Below are 27,068 nucleotides of genomic sequence, written 5' to 3' on the forward strand. Positions count from 1 at the left end.
GTGTGTGTGTATATATATATATATACACACACACACACACACACACACACTGCAGATGATAAGTCTAATATTATCTCTGTTATAAATTGTCTGCAGGGATGAAACACATTGGGGGGCGAAATCTCACTTGTGCTGTTTGTGTGGAGTTTGCATGTTCTCCCCCGTGTCACGTGGACTCCCTCAGGGTTCTCCGGTTTCATCACGCAATAAATTTTGCTTATTGGGGTCTCGAAATTTCCCATAATGTATGACTGAGTATGTGCGCCGCCAGCGCGCGCACCGGCATTTGCTACGTTGGGACAGCCTCCGTTTGACCCTGATTAGGATAAGCAGGTGGAAGGTGTATGAGTGTTTACTTTAATTATTTACTCACCTTCCAAAAAGGACAGAACAGAGGCCATGCACTGGGGCCGCCTAGTGTTTGTCCTAGGTATTACAACAACCATCCAAGTAATTGTGCTCGAAAGCAAAAGCGGCCAGCGCGTGTGACCACAGGTTCAGAAAGATGCGATTGAGGGCGTGCAGAATTTAAATAATTTCGCAGTTTTCTTAGGACCCCAGGAATAACTTATAATACGATAATACATTTTTTTTTTCAAACGACGAATATACTCGTAAAATGATTTTTCACGAGGTTAAACACCCAGTATCTGCTGCGTTCTCGAGTCTTGCCCCATCCCTCTGCCCACAGACGCTCAGTTATCAACATGGAAAATACTGTTATGTCCGGGGGCGCGCAAAAGATCGGAACTGGGCTGTCATTCAGTTCCGCGTGCACGTACAAACGGGCACGCGCATCGCGCTCACGTACGCCTCCAGCAGAGGTGCGCGTTTCTGCTCGCTGTCCGTCTCCTCTGCGCTCGGATCTTCCAGCAGCCTGACGCCAGCTACAGTTTTACGTGCTGTTTTCGGCTGCTATAGGCTGAAGGAGAGTGTGTCTCGCCATTGGTCGCTGTATTGACATATAGTGCAGCGGTAACGCGGCGTCTGTAGCCAGTTCTTTCTAGTTCAACTTTTCACCCTGTAGTCCCTATTTTTAAATGTAGGCATTTCAATAAGAAAATGTGCATGTAGCAGGGAGGTATAAGGGACAACCTGCTACAGATATAATGTTTCTTACAGTTTCAAAATACACATCTTTTTATTTTTAAATCTATGTATTTTCGTATTAGAGAGATTTTCTTTAAAGGTTGCTATAGGACCACATACAACCGAAATGCATTTGTTTCTCTTTTTTTTATTTTTAACTTCTGTTGTCCGCCAGACTTTGTCCTCTCGAAACGTTTACACAAACCACTGGGCTGTGCGAATCTCAGGGGGACGCGGAGAAGCAGATAAACTGGCTTTAAAATATGGCTATAACAATCTGGGCCAGGTAAGTGATTTTATTCTTTCTGGGTCTGGATGTTATGCTGGCGTGTTGAGATGTTCGCTCAAGTGCTTTGAATATCCAGACGAGTTTCGTATTTTGCAGCATGTTTTTTTTCTCTTGCTTAGCGTTTTGCGCTCTAAGATGCATGTCTAAAACCCTTATATAAGATTAGATCAACAAGATACTAAAGCTAACAGGAGCGGGCGGTGTGACAAAACCAAGAAGAAACTTTACCTTGCATTGATCTGTCCAGATATTCAAACCTAAAATAAGAAATCCTGTCTGACTCATCTGTACGAAAAAATGAGAATGAAACTCGAGCTGGATTTGAGTTTTTGTTACATTTTTTGCCAGACCTCCCTGTCAACTTCTTTAAAATCAGTAATGGTTTATTACAAGATATTAGCAATTTTGCGGTAGTTAACACTCGTGCATGCCTTCGGTCATCGGCGTCATCTATCAGGAGATACTTCTATGTAAAATGCCGTGGACCCCCTCTGCTTAATTAAGCGCCTATGAACGAGAAAAATAAGCTTCTGAATTCGGCATCATTTCTGTTAACATACTTGAAGTGGTGCTTATTGTCTTCTGACGTTTCTCTTTCACCGTGTTTCAGTCTGTTAGTGTCACTCCACTTTTTATTAATTAAGTGCATGTAGCGCCATTTTTAAATTGTGGAATATTTTGATTTTCCGAAAAACGGAAATTTAATGTAACTAATCTGAAGATATTTAGTTAGCCTGCCATGTGCTGTCAGGCTGCATTCCTTGGATTTACCGATCTAAGCAAACTACACTCAACGTGAGCCAACATTAAGGCATTTTTCAGTCCTTGATGAGACGTGACATTAAGTTGGGGAGGAGGACGAATATCAGGAGGGTATATACAGCGCCGGATGGTAAATTAAGCATTAATCCCACCTGTCTCTCACCTCCCGTTTTCGCTTCGTTTCGGTAGAGTATTCATCAAGGCTTTCCTTGTGTATTATCACGAAAGTCACAGTCCTTAATACTGTCTAGTTATCAGCTTGTCCACTGTTAGACTTAACTGCCGTTCATTTGTGCACATAACGCTGCAGAAATGTGCCGCACATTAATTTCATCTTAAACAAATTTATTTTAGGGAGTCCTGTACGAGGTAATGCTGCATCCTAGGTGCGATGTCCTATCACTGGCTCACTCTTTTGGCCAGATCCTGGTACCATATCTAGCTACCCTTTATCGGGTCCTTACCTGGTTCCATCCTTCTCGCCTGCCTCTCGTCCATGTGGTGTGGGCAGCAGATTTGCACCTATCGCTCTGGTGCTCCGAGACGAAGTTGAGCACCCTGTTGGACTCGGAATGCTGGTGAACAAGCTCCACCTCCCTTCAGCCACGCCCGGGCGAGGTGCGAGGAGGTGATTCCCACCACGTCTGGGCGTCAGTGTCTGTCTGGGCAGAAGTGGCCGGCCACCATCCAGATGTGCTAAAGCTGGTGCTTGTGGTTACACCACACAAGACCACAGACCTGGAGCTTTACAGCGGAGCATTGCTCTTGTACTCCTTGGTTCAAGATGGAGGCAGATGGAAGAGGAGGTGAGGGGTGACCTATGAGATCAGTGGCCCTCTGAAAGCCTCCCAGTACCATTTTTTTCCATTCAGACAGTTGGAAAGAGCCCAGCGTTTAATTTTCGAACTCTGGAGAAGATCACCATGCTTCTGGCCCTCAGGCTACTTCAGTAGAGAGTCTAACACGTGTCAGTAACCTACTGTGTTCTTCCGTGTTCTTCTGGGGAGAAGTGCAGGTCCTCAAAACCTCACAACACTGAAACGAAAATATTTCCAGTGGCCTATAACATGTTTACCATGAGTCCTACTCTGTGAAAAAGCGAGTCTAACATATCGTACTCACCACAGACTTTTTTGAGTTAGTGGGGGGGGGGGCAACGAGTCGAACTAACAGATGGGATTCTTCCAACCTGTGAAAAGGCGGACTTGGCCTTGTTCTGCTCGCAGAAAAACTGTATGGGGGGTTTTCCGTGAGCCGTCTTCAGAAACAGTATCCTGATAACCAACTGTTCCCTCCCGCCCTGAATGAGCCGCTGGGGGTGTCATTTCCCCGTGTGCCTTCGGGATTCTGAAGTTATAAACGAGTGTAATGGCTCCGTAGGATGAAAGCCAGAGGAAAAATAAAAAACAAAAACAAATATACTGTCAGATGCACTGCTGGAGGAAATTACAGTGAAAACAGTGGACATATCTGGGACTCCCACTGCACAGTGTCTCCCAGGACTCTGGTGTTCAAAAGCACTGGCCATTTATCACAATTTATGGGCATAATTTATTAGTCTGGAAAAGCAATTGCTTCTGTAGAGAACTGAGCATCTTAAAAAAACAGTCGCCACAATGTTCAGCACCATCTAAAAAGACTAGCATATGTAAGCTGTAGGAGATGAGTGATGGAATAGCGTGTTGAGAAGGTATGCAGACTTTTATGGCTGTTTGTCCTTGACATTTATTGGGGTGTGTTTTGGGGGGACCTGGGGGATCCATGGATAGACTGATTTTGAAAGCTTGATGGAATCTGTTTTCGGTGGAGAGTAAGTCTAAGCAGTTGGGTCTTTTGCTCTTCTTTACCCTGTTATTTCACAAAATATTACAATACGATGTAAAATGAAGCAGACATGGTGCTTTGCTCATTCCGTACTTTCGATGATGTGCTTTAAGGTTTTAGAGAGATTTCAGGGTGTGTCTGGAGTCACGGTTCTTGAAGATGGATTTGGGGCAGTGGGTGCAAACCGGGGTTTGTTAGTGTTTATCTTTTCATTTCCTAACACTCCTCTCTCATAATCATACATGTGGAAATATGGAATGATCCAGAAATGGAGCGGTTCTACGAACAGCTCGGTGTAGCCTGATCGTCTGCCCAGCCCAGTTATTGGAGCTGTGTAGGACAGGGGGTTAGTAGGAGCTGAAGCTGGAGGGGGCGTGGCCACAGACACTCCCCGGGGGGGGGGGAGAAGCGGACAGAGAGCAGAGCGATGGCAGGACATGGTGCCAAGGGGGCTGGGGTGTCTTCAAACGCTAAATGCCACAGCTCTTCGTCTGCTTCACTGCACCTGCTTTAGGCTGGAGTAATTTCCTTACACAGGGGAAGCGTGACGTGTGGAAGAGTTGATTTCCTTCGTTAAGTGATTCCCTGCATCGTTACAGTCCCGGTTACGTTATGTACAGTAAAGAACATGCGGCTGCTTTCTGGAGTCTGTCTGCTGTCTCGTTTAGGTTGGGAGCCTGGAGGGCCATTACCATTTTCACCACAGCAAGGTCGTCCGGCGCTCGGCGTTCTCCACCAGGGGGACTCACAGCTTCATCCGCATGGATCCGAAGGTCAGACCCTGAAAACTTACCTGTTCTTTTCTTTAATTTTTCAGTCTGAACGATGTTTACTTGCTTTTATAAGACGATGCACAGGATGCAAAGACGCAGAAGTCAAAAAAGAAAAACAAAATTCACAACGGCAACTGTTTCCGTTGTCTGTGCAGTTTTTTTTTTTAATAGTCGGATTGCAGAACAAGTGTAAACAGAGAATCTGTTTCTCTTTATTGCATGTAGGTCAGTTTCCTTGGTATTTGTCTTTGTCATGAGCAGTAGGTTTGGCCGCAGTAAAGGGGCACGTCTGATTAGTACAAAGCCAGGTGGTTCTGTAAAGCATCTGTAAGATATGATGCTCTTCAGATGGCTGGGATTCGGGTCCGTGGGCTTCTTGGAGGTCTGGTGAGCAACAGCACCGTCACGGCACAGCCTGAGGGGGGGGGGGCGGGTGCTCAGTGTGTATTTTTATTGGTGTGAGAGTGACGACGTTTGGCCCTGTGCCGGCCGTTATTGTAGAGCCGACCCGCCAGACGCCGCGGCTTTCAGTCCGTATGTTTCTCCCCCCCCCCCGGCCCCACTGTTCTCCTCAAAGCGTCGCTATCTGGCAGCAGCTCTGAAGATTTAGAAGCTGAATTCCCTGTTTCATGTCTGCCTGCCTTTGATTAAAATGTTAAGACTGAGAATGAGAAGCCAAACCAGGCTTGTCTGGGATCTGAGGGGAAAAGGTGTTAGCAGGAAACGGCTTGCCGACAATTAACGGTAAACTGCCAGTCGGTTATGGATGCGCTTCGGACCACAACCGGACGCGATCAGAGAGAATCGCAGAGCGGCAAGTGCGTCCCTTCATCTGTGGGGGTTTCAGCCCCCCAGTTTCTTTAGGTTTCTCTTTTTTTCAGGGACTTTTATCCCTCCCTCTCATTGCTTGGGTGACTTACATAGGAGAGTGAGACCATCTCATATTTACGACTGCGTGATGAATCCGTGTAGTGGGACTGTGTGAAACGCACCTAATGACGTTCGCAGAATTTGGGCACTGCGCAACGCATCAGGTGGTGCTGCTTATGTCGCATGTTCCCTTGCAGTTTGATTCTATGCCCTCTACATGATGAGGCTTGTCCCCTGGGGTGTGATGGGAAATGACACGCTTGTGCAGGAAAGCGTGTTTAATGCGCGTTCCGGAAAAACTCGGAATGTCTGTATTGGTAATTGAATTTGAACATTCGACCGTGACCCGGGGTTTATCTGCGGCATTCCAGTTGCTTTTCACAAGGTACCTGTGTTTGATGACACTTCAGGTTGACTGGATCCAACAGCAGGTGGTGAAATCCCGAGTGAAAAGGTCCAACAGAAATGACCTCAACGTCATCCATTTCAATGACCCCAAGTGGTCTGGCATGTGGTACATGGTGAGTAAAACCATTTTTTTTCCTTGCTTGACCAAATGAAACTTTGCATCATCCCTCCATCATCTACCTGCTGATCCTACTCAGGGTCATGGGGGTGCCGTATATCCAGCATCCGAAAGTTGTGCCGAACAGTGCAGTGACAGATGCACTTGTGTGATTTTTCTTGAGATGTCGTCAGCAGACATTTTGAATACATGCAAAGGGGGATTCTGGGAGGACCTTTACAGCTACACCGCGAGGTGAATAAATGAGGAGATGTAAGGAGAGCTAAATAAGGGAGATAGCATGTCATTTCATAACAAAGAACATTCTCCTGTAGGCCAAGGTCAGCAAACCTTGTGTGTTTGTGAGATCCATGAGCTTGTCGCTTTTGCTGAAATGTCATTTGTAATCATCTAGAGTTCTGAGGAAAATCGAGGAAAGTTCCTCTGTGCTGACACTCGTTTTAGCTGCATTTTCTGTTCAGAGAATAAATACAAGCAGCTGTTTCTGGCCTGCAGGCCTGATCTCTTTGTGTGGGGTTCGTATATCAGCCCACCCCCCACCCCATGACCCTAAGCTGAAAGCATATTTTCACGGGTAGTGAAAGCGGTATGCCTTTGTGCATTCTCAATCCAACCAGGAGGGAAACAGTGTGCAGTGAATATATACTCAGATGCCAGTTTCAAGAATTGATATTGATTGTGGATGAATCTCTGTTTACGGAGAGAGCCTACACTTATTGTGTGTTTTTAATCAAAGGTGTCTTTTGGCACGATGAAACTGTTAGTATTGGGGGAAAAAAAGGAGGACGGGGGCGTTGTTTTATCCAAATGGATTCATGCTTTATCCAAACACCCCAAGGCGCCCTGGACTCCCATATGAGGTTCGAGTTTCAGGCCAGATGCATGGTGAGAGCCGTGTTTACCGTCAGCCGTTCCACGCCAAAGGAGCAGGAGGGTTAGGGTTAGAATGGAGCTCCTCCGCTCTTCTGTTGGCGATGATGCTGGCCGCCTCTCTCCAGCACTGCGGCGATGAGAGCAGCCGATGCCGCTCGGAGATGCACATCCTGGCCGCCTGGCAGAGGGGCTACACGGGGAAGAACGTCGTGGTCACCATCTTGGATGACGGCATCGAGAAGAACCACCCTGACCTTGCAGAGAACTATGTGAGTTACCTTTGGGTATAAAACCCACCTCGAGCCTCAGACTCTGTACCGCCAACCCCCATAAAATCATACCTTCTCTGGGCCTCCGACGGCGAGCTCCGTAGGACACCACCTTGCCATAAATAAAACCCATTTACCTGCTTGACACTTTGTATTACAGCTCAAAATTATGGCTGTGGTTGGTTCCAATTTATGACTTGTTCCCTAATAGCTAAGAAAATGAGATATGGCTGAAGGGTGATGAAAGCATATGACTGTGTGCCCCCCAGCGGGGTAAATGATGATTTGTTTTTGCCCCCCCTTCCCAGGATCAGCTTGCTAGCTATGATGTCAATGGGAATGACTACGATCCAACACCACGCTACGATTCCAGCAACGAAAACAAGTGGGTGGCCAACCCCCCCACCCCCCACCCCGCGTCTTGCACAGGCCGCTATTCGTCGCGCTCCGTTCGCCTGCAGAAGTGGCCAGATGAGGTGTAAAACGCAATATGCCTGATTAACATGTTTATCCAAGTGTCTGGGTGACGTCACATGGATTTTCCCGAGGGTTTCATTCTCATTTCTCTGCCGTGTGCCACCAGTCCCCTTAACGACCTCTCCTGCGCCTGTGTGTCTGCTAATTAACACGCCGTAGGTAGAGTCTTTACTTCCGGCACGAAAAATGAAACCTGCAGGATTTTTCTCCCCTGTGTGAGCTAGTATAACATATTTCGGAGCTTGATATGATTAATTTAACTGGCATCTTTCACATACAAAATAGTTTTTAATCCCCATAGCCCTATTTTTTAGATTTTTAAAATATTGTAATAGTTTCTTAATGAAACGTGGGTTTTTTTCTGAATTGAATCCAGGTTTCACTGCTCCACATTTATTAGTCTCCATCCACCATCCATCTGTCCATCCATCCATGCATGGTTATGCTTATGTGGGTCAAAGTACGTCTTGAGGCCCTTGAATAGAGGTAGGGGACGGCCTGAACAGGATCCCAGTCAGTCTCAGCACGCAGGCGCACATGGCCAGCATGCACCACTCACAGTTGGCCAATAGCGGGGAGGGTGGCGCATTTGGGGTCACCCTGCATCTGCATCACATGGCCCTGACAGCCGGGGGCGGGGCAGGTTTCCGGAGAGTTGCGCGCCTCATTGGCCAGCATGCTGCTGATGTGAGTGGGTGGGAGTGACTTCATTTAGTGGCCAAAGACCTGATGAGAAAAGCTCCCTTTGGGGTTCAGCCTCATCTTGTGCCAGGTCTCTCTCACCAAGAACGGCACCGGCGTGGGGCAGGCCTCCGGCCGTGGTCCGTGAGGTCACATAATAGTTCGTCTGTCATCAAGTAACCTAACACACCCCCGCAGTCTTAATTAATAGACCCCCTCGTATCTATGGAAGTTTACATTTTGGCCGCGGAATGTTTCCAGACAATGTTTTATTGTTTTCTTTGTTCTTTTTATTTATTAATGTGTGCCAAAATCCTGCGAGTTACACTAGCTGGCAGTCTGATCGAGTTCACAGCGAGGAACACATTCCTCAGTTCCTGCCTGTTAATGGCCTGTCTGTGTGTGTGTGTGTGTGTGTGTGTGTGTGTGTGTGTGTGTGTGTGTGTGTGTGTGTGTGTGTGTGTGTGTGTGTGTGTGTGTGTGTGTGTGTGAGAGACAGACAGAGAGAGAATGCCGTTCGGGAGTGAAGCCCTATGCTGTCCCTGTTCCCTCTCTCCAGACACGGGACCCGTTGCGCAGGCGAAGTGGCAGCGGTAGCCAACAACTCCCATTGCATCGTGGGTATCGCATTCAATGCTCGAATAGGAGGTAGGCTTCTTCAACACAGGCCTTCAGAAGAGGCCTCACGCTCTCATGCTGAAAGGTTGAGACCTACAGGGCTGTTTGTGGCAGGTCTGGGTACCTTCATGACAGGGGTCTCCAACTCCGGTCCTAGAGAGCTACCGTCCAGCAGGTTTTCTATCCTACCTGGCTTCTGATGAGCCACACCAGCTCTCAGGTAAATACCAGGAACAGGTGTAGCTCATCAGAAGCCAGGTAGGATAGAAAACCTGCTGGACGGTAGCTCTCTAGGACCGGAGTTGGAGACCCTTGCTTTAGGACTTAAACAACTGTGTTTCCTCGATGGCTCATTTCGGCTGATGAAGGCAGGTATGTTCAGTGTTTACCCATAGGTGTAATTCTGGGTTGTGAAAGCATTCTGATTCCTCCAGGAAAATGTCACACCACGACATAGTAACTAGGATGCCTGGTTTTTCGCAGAATGACGCCCCAGTCCTGTCATTTGTCTAAGGCGTGATGCAATCGTAGGTAATTAAGTCTGCTTTCGGAAGGACTTGATCCATAACCATTTTGACAGATTGTGGACACGCCCAACCAAAACTGCAAAATTGCCTTTACTCTTTAGCTTCTCTCTCTTTTTTTTGTGATTATTTTTTAAGACGTCCTATCACCTCTCCCTCAGTTTCCCTTTAGCAGGACCGTCGGTGAGGACCAACGGCTCCCATCTCTAACCCCTACTCAGGTGTAAACAGTCAGGGCATATTGAAATAAATCCCCCAATTACACAGCTCGACGCATTCATCATCGTCACCATGATGTACTTAGCGGCTGCTAATGGCTACGAAGTTAATAGTGTTTGTGTTGTCAGTGTTCAAAGTGGCTTACATGGTGCTGACCTCTCTTGGCTACCCGAACACAAATGTCTGGTGCCACTTGGTGTCAAATATTTACAGCTGTTTGTTGGCCGGAGTTGGAGAACTGGAAGTGTCTGAGACAGAGGCCTAAAGTAAATTTTGGTCAGACCTGATCTCTAGGTGATGAAATTCCATCAGCCTCGCTTACTCCCCCTGAGGAGGGCTGAGGAGACCACGTATCCTCGGGCCTCTTGGGTCCGGAAACACGGGGTCTCTACTGGCACCCAAAAGGAGTACGACGTTAGTGGCTCCTAAAATGTAGATCTGATAGAGACCATGGGAAAGCGGACATAGCCATAAATGCCAGCTGGAAGTCAGCATTCTTTCTGCAGGAATGTTCCTGTGTAATCATCTTCTCCTTCCTTGCCCATATCCCACCAGCTCTTTCCCTTGTCCTGCATGCGTGGGGGGTGGCAGTGGGGGGGGGGTATTGAGTAACCAGCTGCATTTACCAGAAATAGAATGAGCAAGGTTTTGCACCTGCAGGGTCCGGAATAACCAATCAGATTTAACTGCTCCATGCAAAGCTTTGCAAAGACACAGACGGTTTTTGTGAGCAGTAATTTGTAATTAAGCTGATGCTCAGAACCTAAGCCAGGGATTGGTGGGGTGAGGGGGGGCTAGTTCCACAGGGGTTCAAATAAGTCTGGCTTGCAGCATTGTGCTGGCACAGCTGTATAAACATGTGGCTCGTCCTGCTTTATCATTTTTTTGGGTTGTACGGCTGCCTATGTTGTGATGGAGCGAGGACGGCCATCTTTTGTCCTGTTTGGACTGTAAACACAATGGCTGTGTTTTTAGAATGTAAGTCCTGGCAGTGACGGTGTTGCTACGGACTACCAGAATTTGCACTTTTATTTAGATCCTGTCATTGAAGTTTTATTTTTTGTGTGTTTAGGGATCCGGATGTTGGATGGTGATGTAACAGATGTGGTGGAGGCCAAATCCCTCGGCATCCGACCCGACTACATCGACATCTACAGTGCCAGCTGGGGTCCAGACGATGACGGCAAGACCGTGGACGGGCCCGGTCCACTTGCCAGGCAGGCCTTCGAGCTGGGCATTAAGAAGGTCGGGTATTTTCAGCACACAAACCTTTTAGTTAAGTTTTTACGAGGGCGTCCTTCCGCCGGCCTTTGCATGTTTTCCATGCTCATGGAATCGGTGCTTTCAGCTTCTGCGCTTGTAAACACGAGCTATCCATGGAATGCAGCAAAATAAGAGGGTTTCGGGGGCGCGTAGAAACTGGATGCAAGGGCTCGGCAATGGGGGGAAAAAGTAGGTTATATTAGAGCGAGTTTCTCAGGCCAGGCCTTGGGGACCCCGAGACGGCCAAGCTAAAACGAGGACCGTCTGGGGGATCCAGAGGACCAGGTTGAGCATCTTGGGATTAGAGTGAGGAAATCTGCGTGTGATTATCTGCACACCTTGAACATCTGAAAAGGTCAGAGGTCAGACACGACTAGAGCTGTGTGTATCCATTGGGGCCATTGGTTCTTCTTTGCTCCAAAATCATGCAGGGCCGGAAGGGGCTGGGCTCCATCTTTGTTTGGGCCTCGGGCAACGGCGGCAGACAGGGCGACCATTGCTCCTGCGACGGCTACACCAACAGCATCTACACCATCTCCGTCAGCAGCACCACGGAGAACGGCATGAAGCCTTGGTACCTTGAGGTCTGCTCCTCCACGCTGGCCACCACCTACAGCAGCGGCGAGTTCTACGACCGCAAAATAGTTGAGTACCTGCCCAGGTGGTTCTTGTGCCGTGCAGCGGGTTGCTGCATACCACAGATAAGGACTCCATTTCCCACGATGCCCTGCTGCTTGTTATCTGTCGTCTCGGAATGATGGCTTACGAGCCGGCCAATAGCAAGCAATTTCCTACCTGCACAGATATCCTGTCCAGTGTGGTCCATCGAAGGCTGTGGTACATAGACAGCTGAGCATCATTATAACAAAAAATTGACTACTTTGTCAAAAAAGTAGTTTGCATTCATCGTAAAGTGATGCATGTTGCATGCTGCCTTTGCTTAATGATTTAATGCAGATTTGAAGCTGTATACATACTGGGAATGCTTGAGTAAATCCCAAGGCCTATGAAAGTGGACAGAGGGACCCACGTAGGGGTTAGGGCCTGGGGAAGGTGGGATACGTGAAGTTGTGTACACAGGTCCGGCCTGGCGCTGTGGCCAGACAGCGTGGCGTTCCCCCTGCCCTGCAGGGTGACTGGAGGTGAAGCGTGCCCGCTGCACTGGCCAGGTGCCGCATTCCTGAGCCTGGGGGCCCACTGGCCATCATGCCCCCTCCCCCCCCCCCACAGGCGAATAGACGGGGTAGGGTGTGGGCGCTCCCATCTGTGGCCAGGTTTAATTGGATCGTGGAATTATTCACGGCTTGCTCTTCGACACTCGCAGCCTGTGGTCCTGTGGGCGTTCTCGCTTTTGACAGACTGCAGGGTGGGGCGGAGAGGGAAAATATTTACCGGGACGCTGCAGGAATGCTGCGGCTCAGCTCTTCTTTACAGCAGTTGTGATTCCACTCATATGGGCCTTGGTGCCGCCTGGAGCTGGGCTTGGAGTCAGGACTAGGGTCCCCTATGTGTGGGGTCTCCGCGGTCCCTCTGCTGGGCCATGCGTCCTCACCCCGTTCCCCTTGCAGGTGACCACGGACCTCCGCCAACGCTGCACGGACGGCCACACCGGCACCTCCGTCTCCGCGCCTATGGTGGCTGGTGTCATCGCACTTGCTCTGGAAGCCAAGTGAGTATGACGGCAGCATCGGGGTCAAGAAAGGGCCCAAAAACACTGGCTGTGCTTGGATCTCGCTCCGTTGGGGCGCCGTCACCTGCCAAGCGTGCCGATATGCGGCCAGATGCGGCCCCTGCAGCGTCTGCCCCCATCGTACCAGGACGCGGCGCTCAGTCGGACGCCAAGAGCAGTTGCGTTCCGAACACTCAGATTTTCGCTTACGCAGCACTGCCTCCTCCTCGCGTCTTTTACCAAATGCAAATTTTTACGAGTGCTGGAGCTCTCCCATTAAAAGCCCATTAACATCCCTCTAATCCTGGGCATAGCTCATGCACAACCCTTCATTTACTAATTTTTACGCTGTGACCGGGTGACAACCCTGACCCTCCCATGCCACACACAGGAAATCAACACCTGGAGTGCAGGGTGTGTCTTTAGTCCCTTCTGTGACACACTGCCTCTTTTTGGGGGGGGACTGGGAGCCCCCTCTTTCCCCACTAGCCATTGTTGTGTGATCCAGATGATGACCAGCGATCCCTGGCATAGTTTTCATCGTATTCCCACCGGAGGATGCAGATGCTGTCGTCTTTTATTTTTTTTTATTTTATTTTCCCTTCATCCACCACCTGGATCCCATCTTCTTTCTCTTCAAGCACGTACACATTCTTAAGCTGTATGTTTCACATCAACGCGCCCCAGTCACCTTGAGACCCGGCTCATGAATGTCTCTCTGTTTCCTGTTCCGCGGCCGCTTGCCGGCTGTCCTGCGCAACGTCGCTTCCTGTCCAGCCCGCTGGTGACCTGGAGGGACGTGCAGCACCTCCTGGTGAAGACATCTCGCTCAGCCCACCTCAAAGCCGGAGACTGGAAGACGAACGCGGCAGGACACCGAGGTGGGATGGCATCCATTTGGGCCTCCGTTGTTTCAAAGTTTTCAAAGATTGTACCTCCTACCCAACTCACTCAGTGTTCTGACTTTTTAGGGTGTTCTTAGACACAATGAAATTCGTTCCTTTGTTTTTCTTGCCGTTATTTGTTGTCAGCACGTGCATTAATATGTAATATTCACATAGAGCACATGGATATTTGTGCAACGTTTCATTTTTCAATGTTTACGCAAAAAAACTCGTATTAAAAAGAAATGCATGCAGAAATAATTTCATATATAATATAACTACAATGCGAGATGAAATCTATTAACAGTATTCGTGCAACAGTTTGTCAGATTGTTCCAGTTTTAACTAAAGCAAGGCAAATTCTATCAATACTGTTATTCACCATGGTGTTTGCAGCTCGTTCGCTGGCCCTGCTAGAGGAGCCTGGGTTGTTTGCACTTGAGCAGTAGTGGACTTTGGAGTTTTCTGTGATACGTGATAATCTGCAGAGCAAATCATATCTGTTCCTCATCTTGAGTTAGCAGACAGTTACTGTGTATTCCCGCATCCTGCATCAGGGTCACGCTGTTTTCAGCTGTATCCTGCAGGACAGGTTCATGCACAGTCTCTCTAGCTTTCAAGTAATCTGGGTTTGAGGCCCATGTCTCTGGTTCAGCTTCAGGAAATGAGGTGGGAATGGATAAAATACAGATGGAATTCTTTGAGTTCTTGGTAACGAAGCCACGCAGCTGTTTGCTCCGAATGTTGGCTGCTTCCAGTGTTATTCTCTTCGGAGAATCTTCTGGTGCCTCTGGAGTTCTGCAGCCGTCCACCTTTGTTTCTTTTGCAATCAGATCTCGGTTGAAGAAGGTAGCACAACGAGCTCCTCGCTCTGACACCATGGCTGGCCTCAGAGCTTTGCCTGTGCACCTTCTCCACATTACATATGCCGTGAGCACACCCTGAATACCATCTGAACTGAATAAAATTTGACAGTATTTTTCTTCTAACCGAAGTCACTTTTCAGGGTGTGAGAACAAAATTTGACAAAACTTTCATTTGCAGGTCCATATAAGGCAGTGTTTTCCCAACCCGATCCTCAGTGACCCCCAGCCGGTTCACATTTTTGCTCCCTCCCAGCTCCTTACTGAGCAATACCAACCAGTTCATGTTTTTGCTCCCTCCCAGCTCCTTACTGAGCAATACCAGCCAGTTCACGTTTTTGCTCCCTCCCAGCTCCTTACTGAGCGATACCAGCCAGTTCACGTTTTTGCTCCCTCCCAGCTCCTTACTGAGCGATACCAGCCAGTTCACGTTTTTGCTCCCTCCCAGCTCCTTACTGAGCGATACCAGCCGGTTCACGTTTTTGCTCCCTCCCAGCTCCTTACTGAGCGATACCAGCCGGTTCACGTTTTTGCTCCCTCCCAGCTCCTTACTGAGCGATACCAGCCGGTTCACGTTTTTGCTCCCTCCCAGCTCCTTACTGAGCGATACCAGCCGGTTCACGTTTTTGCTCCCTCCCAGCTCCTTACTGAGCGATACCAGCCGGTTCACGTTTTTGCTCCCTCCCAGCTCCTTACTGAGCGATACCAGCCAGTTCACGTTTTTGCTCCCTCCCAGCTCCTTACTGAGCGATACCAGCCAGTTCACGTTATTGCTTCCTCCCAGCTCCTTACTGAGCAACAACGTGGACTGTGTGCAGTTTCTGAGGACCGAGTTGGGAAACACTGGTATAAGGGACACCCCAGTACTCATGTGTGGGTGCAACGCACGAGCTCCTTGGCAGGTGTAACCTACACCTTTAGGCACTCCCCTTCTCACCTACCAAATAAGGATGCTGTGTAGCCCAATGTTCAGCTTGCTGACTGTAGCTCCTTTACAGTATGATGCCTGTGTATTATTGGGGCCTGTGTGCTGTCAAACCGCCCTAGGCTCTCACAGGCTGCTTTAACACCTGTCAAGGGCTGTGATGTATCTTGGAACGGTATTTAATAACCCTGCATAAATCTGCCCCCAGCTGTTTTTATATAAAATACCATAAGGACGTGATGGGCACCAAAAGAAAATGCTCTGTGCTTTTGCTTGGATGCGGAGCCAGTCGGCTCGGGGCAGGGAAGCCTCTCACTCGCCCTCCCGGCCTTTTGCAGTCAGCCACTTGTACGGGTTCGGGCTGGTGGATGCCGAGGCCATGGTGGTGGAGGGCAGGAAATGGAGGAACGTGCCCCCCCAGCACGTGTGCACGGAACCCCCTGATCGCAGGACCAGGTGAGGTGGAGGGGGTGGGGGGGGCCTGATGATCAGGCCTGTACATAAACCACTGGCTTCACCAGGAAGTGGATCTCAATCATGTTCCTGTTTTCATTCCCACCCGACCTTATTCAGGCTTATATGGTTCTTGGTAGGCTAATAATGAATTTGGCAGGTTGTAAGCAGTGTGGGTTGGGGGGGGGGTTGCCAGGAACAGGATTGAGAACTGCTGATGTATAGCAATGCACGTAATTCTGCGGTAAGAGCCATGGCATGCCAGACAGGTTTGTGCATCCACTCTCTGGGCAAAACGGATATTTCGGCTCGATACCAGGATCCATCACCAGGCTGCCCCTTCAGCCGACATGTTCCGTGGTTAGACTCCGTATCGTGATCTGCTTGAGGAAGATTGTAGTTAAAAATGTTTTGACACAGCGCTGTTTAATTCCTATTCCTAACAGCAGGTTTCATTGGCCGCCTTCCGCTTATCCGGTTGTGTGCCTCGGGGGGCTGGGGACTATCCTAGGGAGCAAGGCAGGGGAACAGGATTTAAGCCCCAGCTCCTGGTGGTGTCGTTAACATAATACAAGTAAAGAAAAAAATTATTCTATGTTTAGACAGAAATTTCTTTAGCAAAAACCTAGAGTCGACGGTCAGAAATGGCCTCTCTTTTTGTCTGTCTACATCCATATTTCTAGTAAAATCCATGGCTGTTTATCCCCGTGAGGTGCATAGCGAACAGGCTGGCAGGCCAATTTAGCTAACAGTTCCAAAATATTTGTACTGGTTGGTGTCCACTTTCTGTGCTGTGTGTTTAGTTAGTGTTACTGCAATGTCCATTTTAACAAATGAGATTGTTATCCGGAGTGTACGCAGAGGGTACTCCCGAGGGTAGCTGCTGTAAAATATGTTAAACTAAAGTCTAAATCAATTGTGGTTATTGGTATAGAAGGTAAATTGCCCATAGGAGTGCATCCGTGAGTGAATGATGTGTGAGTGTGCCCTGGGATGGGCTGGCCCCCCATCCTGGGTTGTTCCCTGCCTCGTGCCCATTGCTTCCGGGATAGGCTCCGGACTCCCCCGCGACCCAGTAGGATGAGCGGTTTGGAAAATGGATGGATGGATGGTATAGAAGGTAGTATTTGTTTGTTGTGGGGAAAATATTTTGCTTGTCTAAGATGAGCAACTTTGATGGTTCATATAGCGGCTCCTGTCTAAGTAATGATTTGGAGCCTGCATCTGGCGAGGACAGTCTGATTGAACTCGTTTGTTGTCATCAGGAGATTTCTGCGCATAATTGGACCACATCTAAGAGTTATGAGCAGATAAAGTGCCTGTAATCGCACAGCTGTTGCCCTAGATGGTGTGTTAAAACGTTTATGCGTCTCATCAGCATAAATAAATGAAGGATGTCTCCGTTCGCAGGCGTGCAGGTGTCCATTTAGTTGGCGGGAAGCATCCTGCGCACGCTAAAAAATTTTGTTCATCGCTGTCAGCAGCAACATCAAGAAATGGTTATTAAAAGAGGAAAGTACAGCCGTGTGTTAATTGTTTTTTTGTCATCATCTGCTTCGGTGGTGGAGTAACACTTTAGCGAATTGTGAACGATTTAACCCTGGCCCACAGCGGGGTGCTGGAGTAATTAAGATGTTTTCTGCAGTAACTTTTATGCACAGAAAAAATATGAAACTATTCTTAGGACCGTGTACACGATTAGTGTCACATTTGCTCCGTTTACTTCTGAGCTGATTGACAGATGTGCCGACATAAACATAAACAGCGTCTCCCTGAAGAGGTAACTGCTAATATTTTGTCATATTGATTATCTCCATCAGGCGAGACTCTCCGAATGCTGTACTGGCTTCATTTAGTGTGCTTGGGGTGGCACGTGTTTGGAATGGCCTCCCCAGGAGAGTAAGGATCGAGCGTGTTGCAGTGATAGCTTGTTGTGCTGGCAGGGAGCCTGCACCCTGGTGCTATTACAGCATTCTCAGTGATATCCTCCTTGCTGGTGATCAGGACGACTGGAAAATTGGCATCAGTTGCTTTTTCTTGACCACCTTCCAGTTAGAAATCGCCAAAAAATTAACCCCAAGAACTAACACCTGTGTTTTGGCTGTTGCCGTCAGGACATTTGCATAAATCACAGTTCAGTTTAGCATATGATCGCAGTCTTTTTGAGGGTCATTATGCAAAGGTTTTGGTGGTGCGGATGATTGATTAGAGCAAGTCAAGAGAAGAGCCCTAAATGATGGCGATGATGGACTAAAAAGGAGGGAAATTACCCTCTGCTCAACTCCAAAATAAATCAGAGCTGTTACAGTATCGATTACGTCTGTTTTGTTCCCGGTTTCCCATGAATTCCGTCTCTTTCATCATGCCTCTCGCTTCCACTCTCTCCCTCTGCCCCACTTGGTGTGTAATAATTAATCCAAACGACTGTATGATTACCCCCGGAAGAAATCAATGCCCATTGTCTTATCCTGCAGCTACTGGCTAGGCCAGTGGGCTCCACTACTTATTTTCAGAGGCAGCAGTTGCAGTTTCCTGTGTTTGCAGCCCAATAAAGAGAAAGAATGGGGAGGGGTGTTCATTTCCGTAGCGTTAGCTAGCTGAGCGAACGATCCGTGGAGCCTGCAGGAGCTTAAAAATGCATAAACGTTTTGAGGTACGTCTTGGAGAACCATGAAGTCTGAGTAGGGGGTTGTTTGTCTGTGTGACTCTTCACTGGCCTAACATCAGACACTTAAGTCCACGCCATTCATGTACTCTCCCAGGTACATTCGCACTGACCAGTATCTGAATGCCAGCATCACCACCTCCGGCTGTGCCGAGCATGCGGACCGGCACGTGGTCTTCCTGGAGCACGTTGTGGTCAAGGTGCTCATTGCGCACCCTCGTCGTGGGGACCTCCAGATCAACCTCATCTCGCCCTCAGGGACCCGCTCTCAGCTGCTAGCCAAGAGGTAAGGTCCCATGGACAACCATGAGCTTTCCTGGGTTTCCCAGCAGGCAGTGCAGTGGCTGAGCACAAGAACTCTTAAACATCACTTCATTGGCATTAAGTCCGGGAAGGCAGCCGGTGTGTATCATTCATCAAGGTGTCTGCAGCTGTACCTCCGCTGCCTTGGGTCTGTGGTGACCGGTATCTGGGTGACCCCCCCCCCCCCCCTCCGCGCTTGATGATTTATTGGGTTTGTGACAGACACTAAAAATCTTTGTCTAGATGCCTCTCTTCCATTTCTCAGCCCATGCCGCTGCAAGGTCTCGCGGCTCTGGCTGTCAGACCTCCAAGAGTTTGGATCACATATATTTTAAGTTTGTTTGAATCTTTAGCCGCGGAAAAGCATCTCTGAGATGAGGCAGAAATAAGTAGTAATAACCAGGGAGGTTTGAGTGCCATGGCCCTTTGCTTGATGCTTGGTGGCCTTTCAAGGCTCCTGGTGAATCTTTGGAGTCTTAACACCTCCGTAAACACATCTCTTCATGTTCTGGTGAAGGGGAGCTGGACTCCTCTGTTAAATTCACACTTACTGGATGACTCTTGTACTACTCTCAGTTATCTGGGTTGGGGGTCTCTGGCTGGTTGCCGGCGATGTCTGTACATTCATTGGCAAGCAGGATTGCAAAGGTGTCCCTCCCCATATCAGTAATGAGGGGAAGTTATGGTCAAGGGGGTCTGTTTAATTCTTGGTACATTTGCATTAAATTCTCAATCTACATGCATTGGCTTGGATGGACTGTAATATTATGTTTTTAATGGCCTGGAAGGGATTGAGGTTTGTAAGACAAAAGAACTTGTAGTGGAGGTAAATCTGGATTAAATGAAGACCTATGGCTTGTGGGGGGGGGGGGGGGGGTACATGATGCAAGTGTGGGCATCAGTGGTGTGACGCTGCAGTTTTCCTTCTGCGGTTGGTGCTGGGTGGGGCGGAATCTGCCACCAAAGAGTTAAAGTCTAATCACTGCCTGTTTTCAATTGTCTGTAACTGGCAGAGTAATTGCAGATTCTCTCGCAGGCGGCGAGCGAGTCGAGCCGTTATTGCGAAACCAGCTTTCGGGATGGAACTGATTGCATGGTGACTTTTTCCGATGGGTTTATCTGTTTTGGATTATTCTCCCTCTGCTTTTCTTTGTCACTTTTTAATGACGCCGAAGCCCTGATGCATCGAATTAGATTTATTTGGTTATTTGGGCGGTCGGGAAATTACACAAAAAAAAAAAATCTGTTAAATGCCTAGATGAGATTTCCCAACTACAAAGTCGGCATTTTCTTTTTTTCTGTTCGTTTTCAGAGCTGGGTAATTGCTTTGCTGTTAGATTATCAGCTGAGAAAGTGCCAAACTGTTCCCAGCAAATTTAAAACCAAAGTCCGTAAATTAGTTTGTTATTTCTGATGTCTTAAGTGCTTCTCGTTCCTCCTTATTCTGCATCCGTTTCCCCTGGTTACAGACTGTTTGACAACTCTAATGAGGGATTTAGGAACTGGGAGTTTATGACCGTACACTGCTGGGGGGAGCGGGCAGAGGGGAGCTGGACACTGGAGGTGCTGGACTCTCCATCACAGCTGCGTAACCCCGAGGTCCTCGGTAAGTTTGTGTTCTTGGTTTTAGCCCAGGGTGGGGGTGACCCTGCTTTTTTTTCCTCTCATCCAGCTGTATTTCTCCCCCCCCCCCCAGGTAAACTGAAGGAGTGGACCCTCGTACTGTATGGCACCTCTGAGCACCCATACCACTCCCACAGCTCCCAGCACTCGCGCTCGAGGATGCTGGAGGTTCCCAGTCCAGGTCGGGACCGCAAGGGACCCGAGGTGCTGCAGGGCATTGTGGAGGAGGAGGAAGAAGAGGAAGAGTATAACGGTAGGAGCCCCCCTTCTGGTCAGAGCCCCCCTTGCCCCAAGAAGATGTTTTCACCTGCATGGGAACGCCAAAGAGATCAGCTCAGGGCGCCGTCGCAGGAATGGGGCGCAGCGCCTCCAGGTTTTGGTTTCTGCAGCGTCCATCATAAGGACACTCTGTATAGCTTCTCGTGGAACAGGGGAGGACTATCCCTGTACCCTGTGGGTCTCCCACAGGGCCATGCCATCAAGAGTGCGGGGACCAGGGCTGCGATGGGCCTGCCTCTGACCACTGCCTCAACTGCGTCCATTTCAGCCTGGGCAGCCTGAAGACGGGCAGGTAAATGGGCAGCCGTGCCATGCATCGTCGAGGACCCCGGGCTGCTTGATATGTGCTGCCTCTGTATGCTGCCATCCTCTTCCTTCTCTACCGCAGAACCTGTGTCAGCCATTGTCCCCTGGGTTACTTTGAGGACCCGGCGGCCAGGCGTTGCCGCCGTTGTCCAAAGGGGTGTGAGAGGTGCGAGGGTGGGAGGGGCGGCACCTGCCTGTCCTGCCGGAGGGGGCTGTATCTCAGCGCAGGTGACTACTCCTGCCTGCCCACATGTCCTGCTGGCTACTTTGCCGATGAAGGTAAGGGAGTGTGAGCGTGGGAATGTAGAGGGCAGGTTAGGCTTTGATGTTTGATTGAGAATCTTGTTTGTGGGGAGGCTGTATATTTGTAATAAATCGCAGCAGTGAGCAGGGACTGTGCCGCACACTGGACCCCTTAATGCACCGATAAGTGGCCTCTACAGACCCAGAGCTATGGCCACATCTGGGCCCGGTGTGCGGGTGTTTGCACCTGGGATGGTGAAATGAAGCCCGGAGCCCTGGAAGCTCGTTAACAAAGTTTGTCGTGCTGGCAGATAGATGTTTGCAGACTGGCTGTAAATCCTCTCCCTCGCAGGCTGCTGCTTTCTCACATTCTCCTTCTCTACTGGGCGCCTTCACGTCTCTGTCTCCCTCCCTCCTCTCCTTACTTCTCTCCTGTCTTCTCTTATTGTCCCATTCTTCTAGTTCCCTTCCGTCCGTTTCTCTCTCCCTACCTTTTGGCCTCTCTCTCCACAGTCTGTTCTGACCGTCTCCCCGACACCATCCTGCTATTCCAGCTGGGTGTGTGTGTGTCTGCCAGTGGTGCTGTCTAACCCTGCTCTGTCCTGCCTCCCCCCCCCCCCCCCCCCCCAGTTCAGAGGCAGTGTTTGCGATGCCATGAAACCTGCATGCGTTGTCTCCGTGATGCAGACAGGTGTACAGCGTGCAACCAGGGCTACAGGTAACCCTAATGTCTGCCTGCCTGTGTGTGTTGAGGTGAAAGTTGCACATAGCCATTTACGTGCACACACACACACACACACACACACACACACACACACACACACACGATGACAGATATCTTCTGAGGGCTCAGTTTTTCAGTTTTTATTCATGTTTACTGATGTAGCTATTTGTGATCAATGACCTTTTGGTGACCTGTTTTTGTATGTATGTGTGTGTGTTCGCTCAGTCTGGCAGGTATGACCTGTGTCCCGCAATGTGCCCATGGAACATTTTTTAACCTGGAGGAAATGAAATGCAGTACCTGTCACCATTCGTGTTCCACCTGTACAGGTCAGTCTCTCTCTGTGATCTCTCACAGGTTACTGCAGTGCACCTCTCGTTGTGGTCTCTCACAGGTTACTGCAGTGCACCTCTCGTTGCGGTCACTCACAGGTTACTGCAGTGCACCTCTCGTTGCGGTCTCTCACAGGTCTCTCACCGTTTTAGTAGATGAGATTAGGGAGCTGATCGTGTGTGTGTGTGCTGGTTCCCTAGGCCCTGGCCAGGAGGAGTGCATCCTCTGCGCACAGGGCTTCCTGCACCAGGACTGGAAGTGTGTCCCTTCCTGCAGTGAGGGCTACTATGTGGGCGAGGCTGCGGAATTGTCTGAGAGAAGATGTCGCAGGTACCCAGCGTCCTGTCCTCTCTGTCCTTGCTGTGCTTCACTATCTGCTGACTGTAAAAGATCAATGGGTCACTGGTCTCCAACATTTTTTTTTCATGTTGAGAGCTACTTTTACAAAGGAAATACTCTGAGCTATTGAATTGGCGACTGGCTTAGTATATTTTGCTGATCGGGGGAGACAAGTCCCCAGTTGGGGGTCTCCCTTGGTATATTTTGCTGGTCAGGGGGGAATGGAGCTAAAAATATCTTGGCAATTGACCATCGCGATAAACAGGTTAGTCAGCACTGCTGTCGATGCTATTTTGAATTGAGTGTAAAGGCCTTTTATTACGAGTTGACAGGTTTCCCTGTAACACCTTTTAAGACGTGCAGGAATATTGTGGGTATAAATGCTACTTTCTTATTTCCTGGTGAAGGCAGTTTTGCTTCTTCCTTTTTACCGATAATTATCTTCCTGTTCTTCATTGTCTGAGTTGCGTCCCGCTGGTTTGTGATCACGCCTTGAGAATTTTGGTGATTCTCATGTTTCTTTGCTTTGGAAGACGTCCAGCATCTCAGTCTGATGGGTCAGTGACAGTCTGCCAGGACACCACCTGACACTCGGCCACAGTCCACCCCCATCTCCTCCATCTGTGTCTCATTAACGTCTGGAGACTGCCGCAGGAAAGGAAAGAGGACAAAATGGGGTTGAGATGTCTGTCCGTGCTCATGTGTGGGGTGTGGGCACCAGTATGTGGGGTGGTCGAGCAGGGCGGCCATGTGAATCACTGTGATTGGTGCAGAATGGAGGAGGGAGGGGCTTCCTTTTCTGTGACATCTAACTTTTTTTTTTACTGAATTAGTGCGTCAAGGCATCAAAAGAACAATTTCAGAGAAGGTGGTGCCTTGGCTGCCGTTCGGATGAGTTTGTCCTGAGCAGGTAGTCAGGAGTTTCACTATCAGGAAATGGTGAGAGATATTGTACTATAAGGAAGGCGATGGCAATGGGGAGGGACTCTGGAAGGGAGTGATGTCAAGCACCACCCCGGCTGGGGTTACTGGCCACACTCATTTTGTGTGTGTGCATGTCTTCAGTTTCACAGAATTCTCCTTGGATGCTACGCTCAGGTCTCTCTGCATCTATTTCCTGTGGGGAATTTGTTTAAACAAATAATGATATTAGTTATGCTCATATTTTTATCATATCAATTCCCCAGTTCCTGCAACAACAGATGGTTGCTTTGTTGTCTCAGATAATTATGTTATGTGAACTGAAAGGGTTTATTCTTGCTGCAGGTTTCGGAAATGGCTCATTAGCACACGCTAGCTGTTTGGTTCGGCAGCTGAGTCTGCAGCACCAAACTGATGCCGTTGGTGTCATTTTAAGGACGTCATCGTCAGGAGTCTTGCATTGTTGGCCCTGACGATGATGTCATCGTCAGGAGTCTTGCATTGTTGGCCCTGACGATGATGTCATAATTAGAAGTCTTGTTCCTCAAGTATCATGGCCTGTTGAGATATATGTATGGAACCTGATTTCTTCTTACTAGTGTGCGTGTATAACTGATTATTTGCATATTATTGGCCCAATTGTGGTTTGAGGTGGGGATGTTTCTGTTAGTCATCGCATCACTACACCACTCTGTCTTAGTGGTGAGGTGGCTTATAGACATTGTGGCATGTGGTAGAATTTTCCAAGGATGAAGGATATGGAGGTGGGGTTGGGGTATTGATCTAGCCCCTAACCCCCCCCCCCCCACCCCACCCACTGTGCGCACACACACACACACACACACACACACACACACACACACACACACACCACTTTCCCTTCTGTGGTTTCCAGCTGTGAGGAGAACTGCCTGAGCTGTCAGGGCCCGGGAGCATCCTGTACGCGGTGCAGAGACGGCTACAGCCTGGTCAGCAACAGCTGCTTTGTAAACGTCACCTGCAACAATGGTAAGTGAGCCTGACGCATCGTAATGACATCACCACCTTTGCTAGCTTGCCCCCCCACCCCTGCAGAATCACCTGTTTGTGTCCCATAGTGATACAGCACCAGAATATGGACTAATAGGACAGGGCGTCTGAGAGGTGGGTCAAACACCGCTGGTGTACCCTAAGGCCTCCCCATTCCAGTGTAATAGGGCACAAGTCAACGTAGATCAGTGCACGTTTTCGTTTGACTGCCTAATAATCTCAGAGTAAAAGAAGATAGATGGATTCCAAGCTGTTGATTATGAGGTCTGCTGTTTCCATGCATCACTCCACAGTGCATCGCTCACTTGCTTCTTCAGATCTTCACAGCATGATGGACATCTTCAGCAAAGGGTTCCAAGTTTTGTTTTTGTACGGTTCATTTCATCGCCTCCGGCCCCCAAGTTTGTTTCATGCAATAGAAACTTCAAGACAAAGCCGGACTTCTTTGTCCTTGTTCATTTCCGTGCCAGAGAAGCTGGGTGACAGTTTACTCCTCCGGGAGCCTTGGTCCTGTCCCTGTCTTCACTGTACCGGGTGAGCAGTCCGGATGGGACAGGCAGTTCTTTGTGTACTAACCGCCCAGCCTCTCACTGCCTCTATCAGTATAACCGTAGTTGAGGAAATGTACCAACGGCCTGTCTCGGAGCTCTGCACCTCCAGGGGCTCTGGAAAGTGGCCATGGTGTATGGGTGGCTGTTGGGTGACGGCATTAACCACGTATCCTTGGATCTGCGGCTGCCATGTGCTCCCTCATTAGTGCTGGCAGCCAATCAGGCGCAGTTCTGTGTCCTGGCCGCGTTCGCTGCGGGTCCGCGGGATGTCGCCACACAGTGTTAGAAACTTACAAGGCAGCCAAGTTCGCTTCTCTTCTGTTACTTTTACAACATTGCTCTCCGGCTTTTCTGCAAACTTCCGGGCTCACCTTACTGCTTCAGTCGGTTGTGCTTCTGGGGAAGCTACAGTAGGTGTTCGCGTGCTGCTGTGTAGGTAAAGAAAATGAGGGATTTTAGGAAATGAAAGTGAACTTTGTGTTGAATGAGCAACATCTCAGGTGCCTTTTCCATGCCTGTATTTTTTTTTTTCTCTACACTACATAGTTGGTAGAGGTGGACAGTTCAGGTCCAGAAAGTAAAAATCCAGACCAAGATTTTGTTTTTTGGGACCTGAGCTTTCCATCCCTGGTGATTGGTGGACTAAGCAACGTAGTCTTAACCTGTCCAGCTGGACCAATGAGAAGATGGCATATTGCAAGTAAACATCCAGTCAGCTGAGGTTTTCACTTGGTCCACAGAGCAGCAGCTCTCACGTCTGACACTCTCGCGCAGTTTTAACTGCAGTCTCCACATAAACCAGAGCTCATTATCTGTGTCTCCTATATTCTCTCACTACCACCCCCACACCCCAATTCCAGCGGACGAGGTTTTCTGTGAGATGGTGAAGTCCAATCGGCTGTGTGAGAAGAAGCTCTTCAGGCAGTTCTGCTGCAGGACGTGTCTGCTGGTTGGATGAGGGGAATACAGGCCCCCTGCAGTCGCTGATGTACATTTTTAACCAGTTACATCTCCTGCAATTAAAACTAATATATATTAAACGCCCCGTTTCACTTCGTTGAATTCCTCAAGTAAAGATCTGATTTTATTAAGGTATTTTTAAGATTTTTTTTTTAAGCTACATATGTGAGGTACAAATTCTTTATTTTTATTCAGAAGTTGCGTTATAATAAAATATGGTGCTTGTTTTGACTGTATGAACAGTAGAACCACTCGGACATGTCAGTATTTAATATAAAATACTAGTTAAAGATTCTGACGACATAAAGCGTATTAAAAAAATACTATACAAAGCTTGTGTTTATCTGATTTACCCAATAGCAAAGTTCTGGAATTTCATGTAAAATATTACCAAGACCAAATAAAATCATGCAGTCATCATGTGTTTTTTCTCTCTCTTATCTCTAAACCTTTTAATCTGTTTTCCGGTTATCATTTTTTATTGTCGTTATCTACGTTTATAACAATCTTTGACATTCACTTCAAATGCTGCGGGAGAGCCGCGCAGGCACCTGAGCGAGCGCTGCTGGGCGGATGAGTGACGGTGCGTTACCGCTGTGCCGGCTCTCGCGTATTTCAGCTCTTTGATTGCTGCTTAAGTTGTATCAGTGCCACGTTCAAAATTTTTAAAAAATGTACCGTGGCAATGAATGAAAAATACTCAAGAAATGTCAAACACCATGTCTTTGTGATATATATGTGCATGTGAATATGTGTGTATATATGTACATGTATATGACGGCGGCGGCGAGGTGGGGCCCTGGCGCCGAGCAGTGGAGAATCCCAAATTAAGGTCAGATTATGAAGGTTATGTTGCCATATCATCAAGCCTCCTTCATCTTCCTCCACCTCCAAAGCATTTAGGGTATTTACAGCAAGCACGTTGCTTGGAGTCTAATAAA

The 27,068-nt window shown here is 48.6% G+C and overlaps 1 protein-coding gene across 2 annotated transcripts; it reads left to right on the plus strand.

The window, feature by feature from the left end:
- Positions 1-830: 830 nt before the first annotated feature.
- On the plus strand, positions 831-26,547 carry pcsk6 (proprotein convertase subtilisin/kexin type 6). 2 transcript variants are annotated; one of them, XM_049031504.1, is made up of 21 exons: positions 831-1,375; positions 4,633-4,737; positions 6,018-6,128; positions 7,132-7,275; positions 7,584-7,660; positions 8,993-9,081; positions 10,867-11,039; positions 11,489-11,701; positions 12,626-12,726; positions 13,504-13,607; positions 15,737-15,854; positions 18,614-18,802; positions 20,289-20,425; positions 20,516-20,695; positions 20,911-21,013; positions 21,110-21,306; positions 21,901-21,988; positions 22,220-22,323; positions 22,528-22,657; positions 24,483-24,595; positions 26,028-26,547. In XM_049031504.1, exons 1-21 carry the CDS (start codon positions 1,217-1,219, stop codon positions 26,123-26,125), a joined length of 2,733 nt encoding a protein of 910 aa, XP_048887461.1. In that variant the 5' UTR covers positions 831-1,216; the 3' UTR covers positions 26,126-26,547. The 2 variants fall into 2 exon arrangements, with proteins under 2 accessions (XP_048887461.1, XP_048887462.1); XM_049031505.1 differs by lacking the exons at positions 22,528-22,657; positions 24,483-24,595; positions 26,028-26,547 and adding an exon at positions 22,389-22,514 and having other exon boundaries at positions 22,220-22,351.
- The last annotated feature ends 521 nt before the right edge of the window (positions 26,548-27,068 follow it).

Source organism: Brienomyrus brachyistius, chromosome 11, assembly GCF_023856365.1.
Source record: "Brienomyrus brachyistius isolate T26 chromosome 11, BBRACH_0.4, whole genome shotgun sequence".
NCBI lineage: Eukaryota > Metazoa > Chordata > Actinopteri > Osteoglossiformes > Mormyridae > Brienomyrus > Brienomyrus brachyistius.